The sequence below is a fragment of the Gallinula chloropus genome, assembly GCF_964237585.1.
Source record: "Gallinula chloropus genome assembly, chromosome: 7".
Lineage (NCBI taxonomy): Eukaryota > Metazoa > Chordata > Aves > Gruiformes > Rallidae > Gallinula > Gallinula chloropus.
Genome location: NC_140092.1, coordinates 18,849,946 through 18,872,189, shown reverse-complemented (window position 1 = coordinate 18,872,189; position 22,244 = coordinate 18,849,946). Strand labels below are relative to the sequence as shown.

General features: G+C 41.3%; 1 protein-coding gene across 1 annotated transcript in view; it reads right to left on the bottom strand.

The window, feature by feature from the left end:
* The window catches only part of CRACD (capping protein inhibiting regulator of actin dynamics), a gene marked incomplete at both ends in the record, with an annotated part of 54,759 nt that overhangs the window by 8,669 nt on the left and 23,846 nt on the right, over window positions 1–22,244 (bottom strand). Inside the window, 4 exons of the mRNA XM_084266634.1 lie at window positions 1,593–1,775; window positions 3,401–3,469; window positions 4,758–4,922; window positions 13,389–13,524. Of these exons, the coding sequence (XP_084122760.1) occupies window positions 1,593–1,775; window positions 3,401–3,469; window positions 4,758–4,922; window positions 13,389–13,524 (553 nt within the window). The remainder of the gene's footprint in view (window positions 1–1,592; window positions 1,776–3,400; window positions 3,470–4,757; window positions 4,923–13,388; window positions 13,525–22,244) is intronic.

Genomic DNA, 22,244 nt, shown 5'->3' with positions numbered 1-22,244 from the left:
TACTATTGCCTCTTGGCTTGTTATTCTTTACAGTCAACAAACAACCAATTGCAAATGCAAAACAACTTATTTTTTGTAAAAAGCCCAGTGATTTAGATCCAGAGCCAACACACCCACCCCAGTTTAATGGATCACATCGTTATAGATCCCATGCTTCTCACCTATTCAGATGATAGCCTTTAAAAGAAAGAAAACATCCCAACAGTGACAACAGTGTAATGATACACCATTTGGTGTACATGAGGTAATCCAGATTGGGACCTACCATTTCAAATTTACAGAAGCCCAAGGAATAGATCACAAATTTCATATGCCTGTTCTACTACTTAGATCTCCATCTTTTAAGGCTAAAATAATGAGCACCTGCTTCAGGGTATTGTTTTGCCAGTTCTTTCATGGCAAATCTAGCTGTTAACTTGCAGAGACAGAAGCTGTTGCCTGCAGAGGAGAGCTCTGAAATGTTAGCAGAACAAACACTACTCAGGGAAACACAATTTAGTTGCTCTTCACAATTCCCAGGCCAGGATATCTTTTTCATTAGCTATGCTGAGACTCCAGCTCTATTGCAGGGACCATGGGATCACACAAGGACAGAGAACCTAGAGCTCCCCAGCAATATTGTGCTGCACGACTGGCTCGCCATGCTTGCCCTGGCATGTGGATGCAATACTTGCATTAAACTGAATGCAACTGTCCTTCACAGTTTACTCCTTGTCCCTGTGGTGACATGGTCTGAAGACGGGCTGCACCTGAAGAGTGTTTCCCAGTATTTTCCATGAGGAAAACAGCTCAGCTAATGCCCTTATCAGCTATCATTTCTTCTTCCAGTTAAACATTCCGTATAAACAAGAGGTTTAGATTTAATTTCCTCATTGCAAGAGTGATAAATGCAGGTACAATGGTGCGGAAGAAAGGACAGTGGCCTCTCCTGAACCCTGCATTGGTTGGGCAGTCCTGTCCTGTTTACCAGCACTACTACAATGTCAGGATCAAAAGCAAAATAGCCACGCAGTAAGGGTACAAAGCAAGGGTTTGATAATTCCCTCTAGCAAGAGCTGTAACATTTAAGTCTTATTCTTTCTTATAGACAATGACACTATTGCTGTCAGCACACCCACGCCAGTTCTAGAGAATCTGCTTTTATTCCCAACCAAATTTTGCTCTATCTGATTGCCTACACCAGAGCAGCATTAACAGTGGCAGATATCCTTCACACCTTCATGACCTAAAACTATTACTACAAAAATGAGAATCCGAAAGCTCTCCCAGTATAAAATCCCACGGAATTACCTCAGGTGAAAGAAGTATTTCCTCTCAACTGACCATATTAAAAATTCTTTGCATCTTCTCCCCGACTAGTCTTTCATCGTTCGGTCTCTATCTTATTTTCAAGACAAAATGAAAGAAGCCTGCATTTTGTTTTGCCCTGAAGACCTGAGATTTGTCAAAGCAGCTCTGGACAGCTACCTTTAATCACTTCTTCAGACAGTCCTCTGTCTGTAGGTACTCCTGGTGCACTCAGTTACAGCTATTTTGTGCCGGGCTGCACAAGCAACCTCACTCATCTTGCAACCCAAACAGAGATTCGATACCTTTGTTAATCTCTTGTGCTTTCTTGACATCCTCTGCTTTTTTGGCTTCACTGACAGCTTGTGTTTCGCTGCACTGTTGTCTAGGCGAGCAACAGCCTGGGGAACTGCATCCAAATTGATTGTTTCAATTGTGCCAGAACAGGAAAATTGTCTTTTTGGCCGAGATGATTTGACTGGCATGACCTGTTTGTATCACAAACATGAGAAGCTATTATCAAACTATTTGTTCCATTTAAATAAATACATACATAGATAAATGATACACATAAACAGACACCCCCACCCTTCCTTTGCCATTTTTAATTCAAAGGAGTTATTTAGCAGAAAATATTTCATTTTCCCATTATACAAATCATGAATTTTGGGCAAGAAAGTTACAGCTGTAATATCTTCATATTTCCAGTACTACATGTTTTTACATTTTTCATTTAAAAATTATTTCAAACATTCTAATTGAAGTTTTTTTACAGTTCAGCTCGACTCAGAAGTTGTTGAGAATGGGAAGGGCAGAAGCAGGATTCTCACAGAATAGGTTGGAAAAGACTGTCAAGATCATCAAGTCCAATTGTTCCCATCCTAAGCTAAACCATGTCCCTAAGTACCTCATCTATCCATCTTTTAAACACATCCAGGGATGGTGACTCAACCCCCTCCCTAGGCAGCCTGTTCCAGGTCCTGCCCGCTCTTTCAGTGAAATTTTTTTTCCTAAAATCTAATCTGAACCTGCCCTGGTGCAGCTTTGTGCCATTTCCCCTTGTCCTATCACCTGTCACCTGGCTGAAGAGACCATCGCCCACCTCTCTACAACTTCCCTTCAGGTAGTTGTAGGCAGTGATAAGGTCTCCCCTCAGCCTCCTCTTCTCAAGCAACATCAAACACCAAAACATTTTAAAGTTTGCTTAGTGTGTTAAAAATATCTACATCTTTAATTAATTTAGATTATATACTTTAGGGAAGAGTGAGTCAGATTGACTTATCTAAGATTCTGACTATCTGCATAGGAGGTGGCTATGGTATTGGATCTCAGACTGGCACAGTGCCTGTGGAAACCTTCCCTCCACAGCCACGTGGAGTTGTCCAAGCTAGCACCAAAGAACGGCAAAAAATAAAATAAGACAATACTGGCTTTGACTGGTACTATTTTTCTCTCGCCCTTCAAATATTTGAGTTCAGATAGTGAAAATAAAACTTGATTTAGTGAGACTTCTCTCACGAATAAATACAATGGCACTGTATGTCTAGACATGTAAGAATGAGCCTGTAATCAGTCTCTCCCATAAGCCACAGAGCTATCATCCTGAGACTGGCATTTGGCACAATCCAAGTAGAAATAGAAGACAGGAAAAAAAAAAAAGACAGGAGAAAACATGTCCTGTAAGGAAAGAAAATCATGTACATTGTTTTCAAGACAGCTCTGTAATCTTCTGAGGTTAAACATATGCTAATTAGGGAACCAATTACTTAAAAGTTGATGGAACATTTTGCATATGCTTATTGAATTACATGTAGGCATAACAAAGTAGTAGAAGTACTTAGGAAAATTATGGCTCTATGATTAATACATCAAATGCAGGAATGCTGCAAGTCTGGCAGAGACCACGTTCTGCTGTTTTCCACAATCAGCTCTTACAGACGTCTCAGTCCTAGTTATTGCTTCTTTATTAGCCCCCAAACTGTGCCATGTTCACGAAGCCTTGGATGATCATGGGACAATGAAATGTGTAGTAAAGCAAAAACTCTCTGTTGGGCTTCTAAGAACTAAAAGCAGAAATTAACTTGGTGCCAACCGAGTGTAAAAGTTTTGTTACCTTTTCTTCCATTTCATATCCTGTTCCAGGCAGAGTCATTGTCCTCAGCAACTCTGGATTGCCAATGGACTAGAAAACAAGGAAATTGCCACAGCTATGTATTAAAATGTGAAGGATCTAATAAGTATGGTTCAAAGCATATTGTGAAATCATGCATGTCAGAGTAGGTTTTCTACCCTGTTTCCTGTCACTATTGACAGATAAACAATTCTTGTTCCTAAATGCTCTGAGTTTCCCTCTGCTGCTCCTTGAATCACTGCTGACTGTACAGAAGCAGTTGCTGCTACAAGACACTACAAAAGGCAAAACACTCGTGCTTCCTTAACAAGAGAACCAGGCTCCAAATCAGCAGCACAGCTTTGTAGGATTTCAATCAGCTCTTACTAACTTTAAAATCCAAAGTTGCAAAGAGGGACAGGAAAGCTGTTTGCAGGAGAGCAGCACTAAGTGGTCCTGGCCACCAGCTCCCGGCAGAAGCCACCCCTGTCCCCCACCCAGGACCCAGGCAGATAAAGATGCAGAGGAGTTGCAAGGCAAACAGCAGCGATGGGAGCCCGGAAAACAGGCAGGCTGCTGTGTACCAGAAATCTCTCCTGAGTGGGTGATGAGTAGCTCAGAGAAAAAGAAAGTGCCGCGTGCTCTGGTTGGCCTTTAGCACGTAGCATTGGCTTGTTAGCATCTCCTCTGAGTGGGGTGGTTGCTCCTTCAATGTATGGAAAAAGAACTACACAAAGGGGCATTCATTTTGTTTTCAAAGCATAATATTTAAAAGAGGAGAGGTGGTAAGGACTGAATCTCTCCCTCCATCTCACAGAAAAATACTCCAATTATTTTAGTGCTTAATTCCATAAAATCCTGGGTCTTGGGGTAAGGGCCCGTATTTCTCATGGACAGAAACTGGATGCAAAGAAGGGGGAAAAACATTTTGAGAATGGCCCCTAAATCCAAATGCTCAGTATAATTCACATAATTATTCAAAGTGTCCCTCTCATTTTGGAACAATTTTCCCTTCTGCCCTTTGAGGCTGCACACAACTCTCCATGCTGGGAAGTCCATATTTCAAGATGTTTTCTGTCTCAGAAAAATTTCCTGCCTTCTAGCTACGCTGTGAGTGATGTCTGTGTTGCTGGAAGTTCAGAGCAGACGTTCAAACCGGTAATTCTGTGGGACCCAGCTCAGCGTGCCAAGAGCAAAAGCTTCTCACCAGTCCAAGGAGGACAAGCTGAGAGATCCCACCCACGTAAACCAGCCCGCTGAGCTCCGCTATGCCTCACTGGAGACATCTGCTACGCCCTGATGAACTTTACTGTTTCAATGCTGCTGTAATGCCATGAATACATTGATTTAAAGTGCTTACTTTTTTACTGCTGTCTGGGATCACTGCGTCCTGCTGAGTCTCAATCTTCATGGGGCTACTGAGCAACACATCCTCTTCCATACTGGCATTTGCCTCCCCCATTGTCCTCACAGAAACTGTCATTTGTGGAGGCTGCCCAAATTTTATATTCTTGGCCAACTGTTGCTGAAAAACAAGAAAAAAAAGGGAAAAAAAAAGGTATTTATATTATGAGCTCAACAAGCCAAGTCTAGCACATGTTCCTTCTCCACGTGAAAGCTTCACAGGAACGCTCAGGACAACTTCTACCTCTGGACAAAAGATCAACCTGAGACACAGGTTGCTGCAACATAGCAGCCATTCCCTCTTCTTTCTCCCTGCAAAGTGACCATGACCAGGAATTTACTGCACGGCTTCTGATTTTGGATGATCAACTTGAGTCCTCTTCAGTGCTGCCAGCTTCTGAAAACTTACTGTGAAGTTTGAAACATTCCTTCTCTCTTTTTTTTCTAATCTAGGTCCTAGGTTAAGACTGTTTATACAAGCTAATTATGAAACCTTGCTGTTGCAAAGAAAGACCTAAGCCAAGCGTACACCAAGAAGCTAAAACAGCTCCAAAAGCAAACTTTCCTCTCCAGCTTCAAAACCCTGCATCTGTAGTCCATAAAGAGATCTGTATTGTAAGGCTTAGTCATGCTTTAGATGTTAAGGGTTTAGCATAGCCCTGCCTTAGAGGCAGCAAATCCTCAAAGGAGGGGAAACCCAACTTCTTTTAGATGCTCAATCTCACAGGAACAGCACACAGATTCATGTAGGCTCCTGCTCAAGTGCACTGTCACATCATTGCTCTTGCACAAAAATAAGTTTAAGCAGGGGACAAGCAGTACATGAATGGATAAAAAAGTTTTCCCACTGTTCATTTTCCTTTTTGAAAGCATCTTCTCTCAAGGGTTACAAGAAAGTACTCTTGAATTATATCAAGATGAATAAAATAAGCAACATACAATAGCTGTCCTCTTGTAGGGTGAATTGGAGAAATTATAGCCCTGGCTACTGCAGACATGTACCATACCGTCTTTGAAAGTGAACTTTTTGCAAAAGAGTAAGAAGAAATTCTCTAGAAGGAGCTAATGGAGTAAAGAACATTTATTAATAGATTTTCTTCCTGAAATATTTCAGGGAATTATTCTCAGTTGGGAAGGAAGGAACCGTGGTGTTATTTGCTTGCTTTACCCTCTTTCATGCACAGAAAATTCTCCAGAGGAGATCTCCCACTTGTGTCACTAGGAACATTTACAGCTCAGCAATACTCAGTTCAACCATGTAGCTTCTATTTCAGCGACAGATGGACCCCAACACGTGTTTGCTGCTGAGAACTGCAGAAGGTTGGAATGGAGAGCATGCAAAACAAAGATCACTTATTATTATTATTTTCCCTATAGCACAGAGTCAGTAGCATGGCTTAGGTGAGAAGCTGTTAGGAGAAGATAAGGTTTAGCATCGGATGGACTTCCAAAGGGATTCAGGTCAGATCAGTTTTGCTTGCTACCATTGCCCAGCTGACCAGACTCTTACATAAAGTTTATCCATATCCCCCCAAAGCATCACCAGATTTCTGTACAGAGCTATAAAGATAAAAAGTACATGCAGAAACTGCTTATAACCAGGTCATTAAATTAGAACAGTTTTTCCCAGTCTCCTCATTGAGTTATGCATTATTTATGCCCATTTTGATTTTGGTAGAAAGTAATGAGATTTATTTGGTACATCATTTTGGCATGGTGGGCAGTTTTGAATGGCAGAGGTTTTTTCCCTACCAGGAGGGCACCCACAGTCTAAAGGCAAGGGTTCCACCAAGCCCTCTAAAGCTTTCGTGTTAGCAGTGTGACTCTCTGACTTGAACTCTTACAAGTTTCTGCTGCATAAATGGGGCTTGGAGAGAGCCAACAGGTCTGTATTAGAGACCTTGAAGGCTGTAATTCTGCTCTATTCTTGCAGGTCTTCTGATGCTAGTACAAAGTTACTTGAGAGCAGCTTCTTAATTTGATAATGTGTTTTCTAAACTGGGGCTGCTCCTATCTCCTTATAAATGCCATATTCCTAAACAAATAGTTGTTCCAGGCTGAAAACAGGAACTGTCAGCATAAACCTGAGCAACTACTCAAGAAACTAAGGATTTGTGCATCTGTTCCATGGTGAGGAGACATGCACATACTGCTTGCAAAGTGTTTTGGAGGAAAGGATGGTGTGTTATTCTCTTGATCTTCTGATCGAGTTCTTGGTCTGTTGCGTGTATAATGCAGAGTGGGAAATGTGTGGTGATGGAGCCACTGTGGGAAATGGTCTGTGATTTAAAAAGAACAGCCTGTTCACTGCCATCAAGGATGCTGGAGAGCTCTGCTGCAAAAATAACTGTTTGTGTAAATAAAAGACTAATATGTTATTTTCCTGATATTTACAGGGAACAGAGTATCCACAATATTTATGGACCGTGAACAGTTTTGGTTTTAAAGTACTTCAAAGTTTTAAAAGTTTGTTTGCTTAGACTCGCAGAAATTATTCTGATTATTGGTGAAGAAACTCTAGTAGCCCTCATGTTCCTTTCAGGACAGAAAGCTTTTTTCTGTATTATTTATTTATTGCCATTATTTTAAACAATAGTTGTTAAATTAATAGTTTTGCATTGGTTAGTTTCCTTCCCTGCATTCTAATCCCCAAAACTGATGCTGAAGACCAAATGTCAAAATCTTGAATCACTTATTGTTACCACTGAGAAATTTTATTCTTCTTGCTTTCAAAAAGCAAGGTAGAACCTGCTCCTTGTTCTTTTTTAAAACAGGCTTCTACTGTAACTACAATGCAATTATCCTTCTCAAAAATAATCATACATTCTCTGCCTGGTCAACCATAAAACCCCTTGAAATGCATCATCGCTGAATGAAAAGAAAAAAACCCCAAAACTTCTACTTGGAAGAGTACAGTCCAACCTAGAGATGGAGAGATATGTAAACTTAAGCTCCCTGAAAAGGAACATCTGCTTTAAATTTCTCAAAAGTTTCAGCTAGACACGTATTTCTGAGCACAAAACTATAAATCCCCTGTACTTGAGGATTCCCTGTGCAGACAGTAGGTGGATGATGGCTGCCTAACGAGGATTATTCGCAACTCTGGTCATTAGAAGTTGCAGGCGTCACATTTTGTTCTTCTACCATTCCACAGGGTGTTTTAAAAAACCCATCTGGAAAACTCCAGAACGCACATTGGTGTCAGTTAAATTAAGTTGGTGTCTTGGTTTATGCAGGAAGGCTTTTAATTTAGCAGCCAGAAATCACTGTTCTGCTCCAAAATCCAGCTGTTGGCCAGGAGAAGGAAAGAGATAAGTCTTTCCTTACTGCACTTTCCCCTCCCAGCCTTATCAACTCCAACAGGCTTTCCCAGTCCCTCAGTCTGCAGCCAGTGGACAGGTATTTCCACAGGACTTAAAAACAATTCCCAGCACCAAACCAGCATGGCTACCACATAGGACAGTTATATACCAGGAAACAGCATTGGACAGAGCACACACAAAGGGGAGCTTCAGAATGGGACTGTCAGGCTGTGCTCCAGTCCAGGTTTACCTCATCCCCAATACTTTTCTTTTTTCTCTATGAAATCCATGAGGATTCATGAGGATTCACACTCCACTACTGGTGCGATGCCGTTCAGTGTGAGGTGAGCAGCAGGGCTGCACATCTAATAAAGGCCAAGAAACACTGGGAATTCAGACAAAAGCCTAAAAGTTTGCACTGGACTATGACACAGCCCTGCTTTATTTAATACAAAATCAGTTGCTAATGTGATACTCCTTAACTGACATCTCTACACCAGGTTACCATTAATAACTTCAGAAATGAAATTCCTCCATTAAATCGCTTCGCATCGGTTGGCACCTGCAGCAAATCGAAAAGCTCAGGCTTTCAAAGCTCTCTTTGTGTTTGCATCGGAAATGCCACAGAACAAACTTCCCATATCAACCGGCAGAGAGCCCAGATCGGGCTGTACATCCCCTCTCTCACTCCAGTTTGGCTCCTCTTCTGTGTACATGCCTGCTCGCATGCATGTTGGATTCAGTCCCCTGAAACTACGCACGGTTCCGTTCCGTGCCTGGGGTGAATCCAAAACCGGATCCACTGAGCCTCTTACTCCGTTCAGTTAAAAACAGAGTGTACTGTCTCAGTAGGATTCCATTCAAACGAGCCTTACAAGAAGTGCTGGTCATATTTTGTCTTCAACTGAAATACCCATTTTTCATGCCCATGTGCAATGCTCATATATATAAATAAATTATGTTTTCTAGTGGTAGATAACTGTGAAATAATGACTTAATTACACTTGTCCTAAGAAGAGCCATACCACTGAAATTCCACTTGGTCCTGTAGTGTCTCTCACAGTGACCCAAAGTCCAAAGGACCTTATGAGAACAGGGCGAGCCCATACTTTTATTTTCCTTGTAAAAGCTCCAATGATTTGTGGCATCCAAGCACTTCTGGAGTCAATAGCGAGCTGGAAATTTTTCTTTTATGAATTTGTTTCATTGCTCGTTGAACTTGTACAAATGTTTCACAATTACAGTGCTGTATGACAATGAATTCCACAGTCCAACTATGCATAAACAAATATTTGTTTTGGTTTGAAAGCATTATTAGTTTCAACTGATGATCATGTGTTCTCATGCTGTGAAAGACTTAATTATTGTCCTCTATTCTCAATTCCACTTGTGCATCTCTATCATATTTTTTCTCTTACAATTTCTTTTCTAGGCTGAAAAGAAAGTTTACATAATTCTTGCTATGGAAGTGAGCCCACTTCTTTATCCAAACAGGAAAATCTGCATCATATCTAAACAAGCAAAAAAGATGTCTGCCCCAGAAGAGCTGGAATGGCTAAGAAAAAAAAAAAAAGCTAAATTTAGGTTTTTAAGTGAAAACAATTGTGAAAAGTGAAGACAACAATTAGGCTGCAGTGGCACTAGGAAATACTGGCAACAAAGAAACGAATTGTAAGAAATACAAACCTGATCAATGATGCAGCAAAAATCCACTCCTAATTCTATAAAATGCAGAGCATCAAGTTCAAAGATAACAACTTTGAGGTTTAGCAAGTGACTTTGTAGCCTTGGTGAGATTTGGGCGATATCAGACAGGAACAGCAATGGGAATGGCTGGTTAGAATACAGATGTGCAATGCACAGTAGGGGAAGCACCGGATTCATCATTAGCTAAGATATGTAAATGACTGAAAAAATGGGATCCAAAACTGAACAGTCATTAGGTCTGACAGGAGGAAAACGACTGGGGACATTAATCCCTACTATGCCAGGGAAATGTGAATTTAAGAAGTGGTCAATTAGAATTTGACCGAGTAGTCTGGATTCCCAAGACATTTTTTATCATAATTAGTATCTGTGTAATAAATGGCTGTTTTGCAAATTTACAGAGTAGAAGGTTTGCTTGTTTTGAACCACATGGCCACATGAAACAGGAAAAATGTAGCCCAGTGGTTCCTAAAGACAATGAGCCATATGTCAACCTTTGGTACTTCTTGCGGCTGACCTGCACAGCCTCATGGACACCAGCTGACCCAAGATACTTCCAGTGAAGACAAGAGGTGGAGAAGAAGCTTTCCTCCTACCTCCAGAGACAACAGCAGTGCCACACTGCAGTACTATCACAGCGACAGGGAGATAATGCCTTGGGAGCATCAACATCCTAATGCTCAAAGCAAGTTTCTGGTTTACTTGCTACAGCTTTTGTGGGTCTGAAACAAAAATGGTCTGCTGTTTATTTGGTTACTATTTCTGGCAACTGTCAGCAGTAGGAAGAAGAGTCACAGCTGCAAAATATGGGGAAGTGGATCTGACACACTTTGATGCAAGAAGAAAAAATACATTATCTTAAGAAAGGGAAGGATGTAAATACAAGCGCCCAGAGTTTCTTTTAGGTTTGTCCTGACAAACTGCTAGGTTTAGATTCTAAACATCCCTAGTGTCTCATTCACAATGAGAAGTAAAGCACAAGAATTATCAGAAATAAAGCACCAGATCCCAAGAAACTCGGAAGTTCAGCATTAGGAGTAGCAGTGCCTTGGTACCCTCTCTTTGTGGGAGCAGGTTCAGGCTGGGTTTCTACACTGGATCTTAAAAACTAGGTAATGATAAATCTCAGCAGATCCAAGGACAAGGGAAAGCCCACTTGTACAGCCACAGATGGCTCGCACGGAGACAAAATAACATCAGGATAGACCAAGGCTATTGGAGGTTAACAAGAAGCCAGGGTCTTCTCAGTCTGACTTCTAGCCCACACTAAACCTTCGAACATGACCAAATCCATTTACAGAAAGCTTGATAAGGTGAATGCTACCAATCTGAAAATCAATAAAAAGAAATGAGAGCTATTCCAGAAAAAAACTGATGTAGCTTACACACACAGCCAGAAAGAATTCCTCTGCAATAAGAAGCTGAACCAGGGCACATGCTGGCCAACTGCCCAGACTGCTGCTACAGAGGTTTGCCCCATTACACAACATTTTTTGTAGCTTGATCAACACTCCAAAGTCAGCAGAAATGCAAGGTGAGAAGGGGGAAACACTTTGGTGGTCGGGCAGAAGGAGATCCAGCACCATCAGTACTAAATGTCTTGCATTTCTCTTCTGATTTCAAAACCCTTTTCACCACGCTATCAGTTGGGCTTGTAAGCTTCCAAAAAAAAAGCTTTGTTTTCCAGGAATGTTCACTGTACCATCCCTCAAAAAACAAAAGAAAAAAAATCCTGAAAAAGTTTAAAATCTGCAGAACTTTTGATCTCTGTTTGGAATCCAGCAAGTTCAGAGCCAGCACAGGGTGGTGGACATTTAGACAACTATAACAACTTCAGTGTAAGCACGTAAATAGTTCAAGTGTAATTTACAATCCACTATGCATTTCCTTCCTGACTGGTTCACTCTGGATATTGCCATCATCAGTAGAGTGGGAAAAGCTGAATAGTGAATGTTGTTACAGGCTGGGCTGCAGCTATATTAAAACAATAAAATGTAACTACTGCCCTTCAATTTTAAATAAAAAGGGAAGCACTCTGTTGACATCAAGCAGCTGAAAACAACACTCCCCCTTAAAACACATGCGGGTAACCACACCAAAAAAAAAGGCTCATGTAAAGTTCACACGAGCAAGAGTGTATCACTGGCCATTTATTTTGTGTTTTATTTTCTTCAGTGGTGATTAGTTTTCCTTTAATTTTCTTGAGTCACCATTTGCTTAGCAAAGACTGTTGTTAGCAACTGCAGTAACTGGCTTTTATTGTAGGTCTGGGTTTAGTGAAAGCAATAATTCCACCTGAAATTTTAAGGTGAGGTAGGAGATGGGAGAAGCCACTCCTGCAAAGTGAGAAGGTATTCAGGGAAAAGCTCATACATGGAATCCAAGACAACAGACCCAACAGAAGTCCATGGGCTTCATATCCAAAGGACACTTAAGAACACTGCAAGACAGGTCCAACCAAACTACCTCACTTCTCTCTCTGCCCAGAGTCAGCAGTCATTTAAAACAGAAGGGTTTCTAGCCTGGAAAGCAGCATGCAGTGAATCCACCTGACCCAGGGAAATTTAAGCTGAAAAAACAGTACAGAGAAATTGGAGCTGTCCTACTGTGGTCTCGACTTCAAAGTTCATCCAGAGTCAGCACAGCCAACGCCGTTCAGGTGTTCTGTCTGCTGACAGCACCAGGCAGGAAGAAGGAACAATTTCATCCTGGAGGTCAGAGCTGTCTACCATGTGTGATCTCTCACTCACCAGAAAAGAGGGACTATGGGTAGACTTTGGAGGTAAAAGAAATCAATGGTATTTTACTACAGGGTAATGGCACCTGCACAGCATTAAAAATTTATCAACATTTTGACAGGACGTGTCAGCATCCTGAGCAATAAACTGAAATGTGTTTCTGAAGGACATCTCTTTCAAGGTCTAGATAGGCATAGATCTGGGAATCTTACAGATGTACAAGAGGTAAAACAAACAAAAAAAATTAGTTCCAGCACTAATGGGACAGAGTTCTGGAAAAGAAGGGAAAGCAGACCATGTCGAGCTCTTTAGAAGCAAATACTCAAACGTGTTACTTATGTAGTTATGTGCTGCTTGCCTTGGAGAGATTAACATGTCCACCTTTCATGAGAAGCATTGAAAGGATGAGGAGAATAAGGAAAAAAAAAAGAAGTAATATGTATAAAAGGATAATTAAATCAGCTTTGCAAAGAAGTCTTACTCTGTGTGCCATTCCTCACCACCACCTTCATTTTTTCACTCGGTACCACATCTGTAGGTCTCAGGCATACAGATCAGGTCATGCCAAAGCCAGGAATTACATTCAAACAAGTTCCACATAACGTAGACATTTCTACAGATGCGCTTGCAGCATCGCTGCTATACCTTACGAGACCAAATCCTAGATCTTCTACACATTATCCAAATTGTTTACATGTTTTTTGCCCAGACAGGTTACATTAAGTGAGAAGAAGCCCCAAGACTACTAAAAAAGCAGCTCCTTTATCCACATTGAACACATTCTGTAGACCATTTTCCACCACATTTTAAATATTTTTTATCCCACTTACAATTTCTTACCTGAAGAGTTTTGACTTTTCCTAAAACGTTCTCCTGTGACATTGCTTGGATGGCCTGTTCACTCTCTGCTCTCCCATCAGGTATAAAAATACTGTCATGGGAAAAAGCTCGACTGCCCATAGAATAATGGGAGGACCTAGAAAAAAACACCCCAAAGCCAAACAATTAAAAAGCAAATAAGCACAGGAATGAATTTAGAGTGACCCTTCATATCATAGCTGCTCTGCTAGATAGATTTTTTCCCTCCCCTAAAAGCTATGAACGTTCTCAGCAGAGAGGTGTTTAAACATTTTCTGTTATCAAAAGTTTATCAGAGTGACATGATTCCTTAAAAGGTGGTTTCCTCCTTTTAATGGAATAGAGTGGGGTGTTTTCAATAGGTGAGATAAGAAGGTCAATCAATTTTCCATAGGATGCAGGGTAGATGATGGTGATGATGATGATGCATACATTACCACATTATATCTCTAAGAAAGTCTGAAGTCTGTATGCTCAGGACCTGCTGCCATTCTTAGTCAAAGACAGGAGGTCCCAAGCAGAGGTAGCATTATAACACCAAAAGAGATAATACTCTCAAGTCATCTACTTCTGAAGAGCTACCTCATTTAGCTGATTCACACAGCTGTTCTTATTGCCATGAGCATGATCACTCTGACAATGAAATGTTATCACCAAACTCCCAAACTGATAGGAAGTTTGTTACACCGTCCTATGTGGGGCTGATGAGCAGCAACCAGCAAGACAGGACCCGTGTGTTACTGTTAAACTAGACACTGATGCCAAGGAGGAGACTGCGTCATGAATGACCTGGTTATATGGCTGCTCTAAATCCACAGGCAAAGGGATTAAACAAAAAGTGGTTTAGTTTACAGGAGGTTTTTAAGGCTCATCAAGAACACTGAGAATACATTAGAAAAAGGTTTGCAGGTGGTTTCTTTGAGGCTTGGGGGGGCATCCTGGGGGGAAATGTTTGAGTTTGAAAGTTTTGCTTTGTCTCACCTAGATTATTTTACAGTAAGTGGGAAGCCAGTAAAATGCAAACAATACAAAAGCCACAGTAAAAGAAAATCGAACTGAGAGGTCTCCTTCTAACTACCTATGGGCAACTCTATGGAACCCATCTGCAGCTTCAGTAACAAACATTCTGGAGGAAAAAAACAGATACTTTTCATTTTTGCTTTTATCTAAGTATCACAGCCTGCTACATATCATAAACCATTGAAAACAAATACTTCAGCAAAGCCAAGGAAGATATTTTCACAGAGATGAATAAGTAAAAAAAAAAAGAGAGAGAAATTAAAGCTTCACGTATTTAAGAAAATCAGTGTATTATCTTTTTCTCTCTTCTAATCTGTCCTAATTGTTTATAAATTTCTCAAAATATTTCCATTCATTCTTTTTTAAAAAGTAATTTTGGCATGTATGTCAGATTTTTATCTCATTTCTTTTTCTGGGGTATGGAAATAAATTTTTAAAGTAAAAATTATAATATTTTCTTACCAAGAATGTTATTTAGGGTTACAGTAACCTTTTATAATTGATTAAATGAGGCTATTCTTGACTTTCATAACAAAATTTCTTACAGGTAAGTTGAAAATATCAGAGGAAAAAAGCTACCTGCAACCTGTTACTCTCTCTAGTTTATATTTAAAATGCATTTCGACTCACAAAATACATCATCTGAGCTTTTGGGAAGAACACACATATCCCTATATCATGTCATCATCCATGAAAGCTCAGACTACCTGGAAAACTGTTTTTTACCCAAAAAGAATATTTGAACACTGTGCTTCATTTGAAGCAGAGCAGCACACAACCAAGCAAAGAACTGATCAATATTTCATAGCATTTTCAGCCATCAAAGAGGGGGAACATTTAACTGATGCTATGTTCTATTTTAGGTTTCTGATGGCAATTTGATTGCCTTTGGTTGCTAAAGGTAATACACCTTCTTTTAGAAACCTTTTATTAGAGAAACCATAAAAGTGTACTTTTAAACCTTCTTCTCCAAAGGTTTCCAAACTGAATTGTCCCAACTCAGCCCGTGCACTGAGCTGTGGTGAAGTGGTGTGGCACTGGGATCATAGGGATATCCCTACCTTCCTCAGCCACCCAGGAATGAGCCCGTGAACTGTAGTTTAGAAATGTCCCTTAAACAGAGATGAATTCCTAGCAGGCCTGGCTTGCCAAACGAGCGGTCCAACATAAACCTGAGTGAAAGCTGGCTTTTCTCATTTAACCCCACAGGTCCGCTTGAGCCAAAAGCTCCAGCATTGCACTCAACGAGGGCGGTGAAATCATCTGTATTCACAGCCAGAACTGAGGGGAACATGCAAAATTTGACAAACCAGCCCATGCCAATCCCTCCTGTATTTGCATGGTTCAACGTGTGAGACTGCGGCAGGTGCTGTAGGCAATGCCAGTGGAAATGCATCGTTCACTATTTGCCTTTGACCTGGGAGATCTGCTGAGGATGCATAATCCAGGTCATACCATGCTCCAGAGAGAATCCTCTCTCGGGGATTTTTCCAGCAATACCGTGGCTCAGATACTTAGGGCTTTGTCTCACAGCTACTCACCATGCATTATAACACCGTTCTCCCCTTACGCTGTCCAGTGGGTTAGTGTTCTCATACTTAAAATGAGACAGCTCACGTTTATCCCTATTGTTTGTTACAACTCATTAGTAGGCAAGGATTGCAATTTAGGTACCAAACAGTTTAGCAACTTGTTTGCAAGTTGTTCTTAACCTAACTAATGAATCTGTTCATATTTAAGTGGGGAACAGCCAACCTGCAGCATTTGAACCGAACAGGGTTTTTCTGGGCGTTCAAACCCCCAAACTCCGACTGACCAGCAGCAGGGATGCTCTGGCAGGAGGAACTGCCTGATAATCCAAGTCCCCGAAATGGAAGAGAAGAGCAACTGCTGAGGTCAGTGCTGGTGGACTGCCTAGGACATGGCTGCGGATAAAGGTATTCACCATCTGCTACAGAGCTGAGGATACCTTTAGTGATCTAGTCTCACCTCCTGCCTGTGAACTGATGCAAAGAATCACCTATTTGAGACATGCAGTGCCCAGCTTTTGGCTATGTGAGGATTTGGGTTTATGGCTAGTATGATCTGGCTTTTTAATATGTCATTTAAGGCTTCCTTAGGGACACCAAGTTATGTGAAACAGCTTTGTGTGACCTACAATCATATGAACATCACCACTGGAAGTCCAACCCCACCTCTGACAAGTGCCCACAGGGGTACTGATAACAGGCTAGGACCATCCTAAGCACTTGCAGCATCTCTCTCTGATGTTCTCCCAAATGCCAGCTGCTTTCAGTTTAGGCACTTCCCTTACTACATGGCATCACCTGTTTCTATTTCATAGAGCTGAGGCCAAACCTATTTGAGAGCTTTTGTCTGGTTTTGTTTTCTTACTAACCTGCTACCTAAAAAAACCATGCTCCAGGTTGTCAGGACACATGAAACAAGACATCTTTCTACTGTACACCCTCAAAAAAACTTCACGAATATAACAAATATTTCAGAACTGGGTGACAGCAATTCTGCTAGCCACATGTCCAATAACCGATAAAAACATTGTAAGAATTTTGCTTAAATGCCCATGTAAGGTAAAGTATATTGGAAAAAAACATTCACACATTGTAGTAGCCTAGTTTCTTTTACAGGTGAGTTTAAATACTGTTTAAGGTGATTTTCAGTCTACTTGGACTTTCAGAAAGGTCTCTTATTTTACTCACTTGGAGCCCACAGTCCTTTAAAATCTTCCTAGCTTTGAGTTTGACATTATATCACAAAGATCCTTTTCCCAATTCTTTTTTCACTCTCCCCGTGTTCTACTTTTGAAAGGTCTGAATTTCTTTTAATTCATTATACAGTGCGAATAATTCCTCCACTGCTACCACCATTCCCACCTTGGAAGTTTTTCTCAGAAGGCTTTTTACTATATCATCCTCACAAACCACATCTACAGACTGTGCTTCAGAAAGCCCTCTACTCAATTATGACATGTCAACATCAGGAATGGCATAAGATAGAATCACTGTAGCTCAGAGACACGGGCTACAAACATATCCATGGTTGAAGGTATTACAGCTTCAAACTGCCGTATCACTTCCAAGAGATGGGGAGAACGGTGACATCAGTTTATGAGCACTTCTGAGGATAGTACTGATGATGACACTTCAGGGGTTGTTTGTGCTGAGAATAATTGTATCATCTGACTCAGTTCCAGAAACCTGATTAAATTAAATGAATTATGGATGTGCTATTCCAACATACAAAGCATGCTTAGCAAATCCTTAAAGGTGTTCTCTCTAAAGATGTGTTGCAGCCCAAGTATCACATTCCACTCTCAGTAAACAAACTTTCAAAATTAGTTTTCTCATACTCAAAGCAAAGTTAAATTCCATTTGTTCTCACAGTCTCCTTTCCTGCACCCGAGTCCCTCTTCAGGTTCCTGAGGATAGGTTGGAATACTTGGTTTCTCAGCAAAACTTAAGAATATGCTTTTCACCTTTTTCATTAGGATAGAATTCTCATGAACTACTACATTTCTGAGAATGAAGGTATGAGGGGCTCTTAGACCCATGTGAATCAGACACAAAAAGAATGCATCATGACACGTCTTGATCTTGAGTGTAGCCCAAGAGCATAAAAGTACAGCAGAGCCAACCATGCCACAGGAATTTTACAAATAACAAAACAAATATTGTCAAACGGGTGGGAAATAGGGCAAGACATGGAGTGTGAGGACTGCACCACATCTTGACCATGGATATGACGTGGACTTCTAGTCCAAGTTTAACTGCATTTAGCTGTAAAAAGAGTTGCCTCAAATGCATCTTGCCCCTAACTAACTTTCTTCTGAACAAAATGAATATGTTTCTCAGACTCTTTTTTTAACTCAATGCTGATAAAATAGTTCTTCTGGAAAGGGAGAACATCATCTGTGGTATTTCAGACTTCTGGACGAATTCCAGAAAACCACTGGTAAAACAGATTACATCGGTGTTACAGGCATCACAGCTCTAATGTATCTATGTTTGAATTTGGCTCGCAAAACCCTCTGTGTAGTAACCCCTCTTTCAATTACTCACTCTTGCTGAGGTACCTGTGCGTAGGATATGTGAAATCCCTCAGAGCAGAAAGGGACCACCCTGAGCCTACAAGAAAAATCTTATTCCTCTCCCATGAAGAGCAGCAATCTGAGGTTGCTCTCTGCTCCCTGCCCCCCCATCAGCCATCCAACTGCTGTGCAGTGCCATCTGTTTAGGATGCCACTTTCTATCAGTTCTATATACTCCAAGTCAGGACTGGGTGAGGTATCACCCTTCCTCCCTTTATCCTCCTCCCCCCGTGTTCACATCACCTCTTTTGTGCCTGCTTAGTGCTCATGATTCACATGAAAATGTTCAGAGAGCTGTTCAGACTGAATAACTAACCACAAAAAGACCAAAAAACCCAACCAACCAGACTCAACCCCCCACAAAATGTCCTGGTTTGGCTGAGCAAACACTGACACAAGCTGTCATGCTAGCTGGATGTCCAAAGAGCTTCTGGAAAGAGTTAAACAACTGCGGTCCAGATGTCAATCAGCATGTGCTAGTGTGGGACTGCACCCTTAAGAACATCAGAGCATGCGTAGGGGTAATACTGCACAAAGCACAAGGTGAAGTTTACCTCAGTGCTGGTGGTTATTATGTTTAAGAGCCCATTTTTCTACAGAAGTATCTCTCCTTTCAAAGGCAAATGTGGGGTCCTTCTAAAGGGGAATTTTAGCCACTGGGGAGCACCAAAATCTCAGCTCTTGCATAATCCCACACAGGTGTAGTACAGTAAACTCACACCACTTGCCTCTTTGGTGAGTCGTGAATGTTCCTCCCACTCTGATATTAAAGAGTTAGAAATAGAAACTGGAAAATAATGGGAAGGAATGAGTTGTTCTGTTCTTTCGTGTTAGTAGAGACTGGCTCCAAAAAAACCTGTCTCATGACTTTCACTCTTTTACATTGCCATTAGAAAACAATTCTGTAATCATTAGAGATCAGAGCCAACTTTTTAACATAAAGTCATTTTTAACACTAACACATTCACGAAGCATGCAAAGCAAGAACGAATTTGTTTTATCCAGGTATTGACCCTTAGCATAATGCCTTCAAAGACATCTGTGAGTCGCCTCCTAGAACAGTGCCCCAGGGAAATGACAAGCACAGTGATAAGTCGCCTTTACTTAATGTTTTCTTTTAAAAAAATAAATCTGATTCCAGCTCTTTGCATCACTCATAGTTGTCTCCAGGGCAGCTGGAGATGAAAAACATAAATTGCATTTTCTAGCCATTCCAGAGATGCATTAATACTGTAATAGAGGAAAACGACTTGTAATTCTGAGCTGTATTTTTAGTGTCCTCTCATCTATTATGCTGGAATGTGAGTTTCAGTTCTAACTCATGCTTGGATGGGGAATATTGTCCATGCTGCAAAATAACTCTGAGTTACAACTGTGCTTAGACAGCACGTTGTTTCATTGCATTAACAAACCCATAAACATGGTTCCTACAAGTTGAACAGGCAACAGGAAAATATTTTTAGCAGAGTAGTTGAAAGATTTTTTTATTTTTAAAATTTTTTCCGTAAGTAAACTTAGGGATCATTTCTGTGCTCAATCTAAAGATACATCCATATCACCTCAGGAACTGCTGAACCTCAGGGAACTCTGGGAAAACTGCACAGTCCCATTGTCACGACACATCAGCGTCCCACTGATGCCAATGACCTGTTTTGCAGCTTCTGCGTTAGTGGTGTTGCTCCTTCTATCAAACAGCAGCATATGTTTATGCAAAATTTGCTCCAAAGTATGGCAAAATGTAGAGAGAAGGAGAAGTCATCTAAGGAAGCCTCAGCACGAATAGGTGCTGTATAGTTATCATAGATTAACCCCAGCTGGAGGCTCAGCCCCATGCTCACTCCTTCTGCAGTGGGATAGGGGAGAGAATTGGGAAGGTAAAAGTGAGAAAACTCATGTGTTGGGATAGAGACAGTTTAATAGGTAAAGTGGAAGCCACAAACAAAGCAGAACAAGGAATTCGTTCCCCACTTCCCATAGGCAGGCAGATGTTCAGCCATCCCCAGGACAGCGGGGCTCCAGCACGCCTTACTTGGGAAAACAAATATCATCACTCTGAACATCCCTCTCTTCCTTCTTTATCTGCCAGATTTATATGCTGGGCATGATGTCATACAGTATGGGATGTCCCTTTGGTCAGTCGAGGTCAGCTGTCCCGGCTGTGTCCCCTCCCAGCTCCTTGTGCACCCCCAGCCTACTCGTTTATGGGGTGGTGTGAGCAGCACCAAAGCCCTTGGCTCTGTGCAAGCACTGCTCAGCAGTAACAAAAACATCCCTGTTACCAACACTGTTGCCAGCACAAACCCAAACCATAGCCTTGTACTAACTACTGTGAAGAAAATCAACCCTATCCCAACCAAAACCAGCACAGTAGTAAGTGCATTTCGCTCTGAAGGAGGGAAACGAAGAGGAAATAAGACAGAACATCACACTATAGATGACAACTCTACTTGGTTTGAGCCCAGCCCTAGACCTTACCAGCTACAGAGAAGGCAGTTGCCATGCAAAATCTGCAAGGAAATAACAGTATATGATGATTAGTGGTGGTGGGGGGGGGGGGGGGTGTGTGAAATTAAAATGTCCGAAAGGGAGGCAAGAGAGAAGACAAGTAGACAGTAGAGCACCCTAACCTAAAGAGCCTAAAGCAAGACAGTGTTTGTGATAGAAGAAATGGAGACCAGAGTATTAAAAAAGAGAAAAGTTCTGGAGCTCCTAAGGTGAAGATGAAGTTAGTGATGATCAGGGTTTCACAGACAGAGTGGGACCTGGTATATAAGTGTTCCCTGCTGCAGAAAGAAAACTTACTAAAGGGTTGTCAGGATCATATACAAACCACAGCAAACATAATGAGGTGTCTTTGCCCTCAGGTAGCAGCCAAAAGAAAAATAATGGCAAGTGAATTGCATTTAGTGAAAATTTCTAGTAAGTATTAAAATTCCAACACGTGGTGGAAAGCCCCAACTCCCACACCTGCAAACAAAGCTTCTAGAGCACAAAGACTTAACCAAGTTGCTAATAGGAGGGAAGAGGGCAAGTGCTGAGGGGTCAAGAAAGAGTAAGATCAACAAAACTGCTGTCAATGATGTTAGCCTAGTGTTCTGTCATGAGACCAGGCACCGTTTCAGAAAGGCTTTCCCCATTCCTTCACCCTAATCCAAATGTGCTTTGTTTCTAAAAACTTTACAATATCCATATGTTCCTTTGCTGTGTTTGGGCTTGAAGACAAATTTACTGAAATCAGAGTGCTACTAAGATGAAATCTCCAGGACAAGGTGGACACCAAGCACGACTGCACCAAGGCATTCCCACTGGAGTCAGGAAGGCATTCAAAATGAGACACTTACAAGGGAAATTAGGAGACTGACAGAATTCAATTGCAGAAATCAGGCTAATAAACAAAAAAAAAAAAAAAAGAAAAAAACCCCCAGTGTGTGAAAATTAGATGTGACGGGGGGGAGGTATCGCGGGAGCTTTTTGAAGCTGCAAGCAGGTGGACTAGATAACATTTTTGGGATCTAGATTGCTTCATCTGGAACTTCACAGTGCCACATCCTCATGCAAATGTGCCAAAGTAGTGGCTGAAATTGTCCAAGAAGGAAATGGGACATTCCCCTGGACCCAAAACACAGATGCTTGTGGTTCTCTAGGTCTGGTTGTTTTTATGTTTAGCCAGTACCTTCAGTTCACAGGGATTTATGAACACGTAAGTATACTAC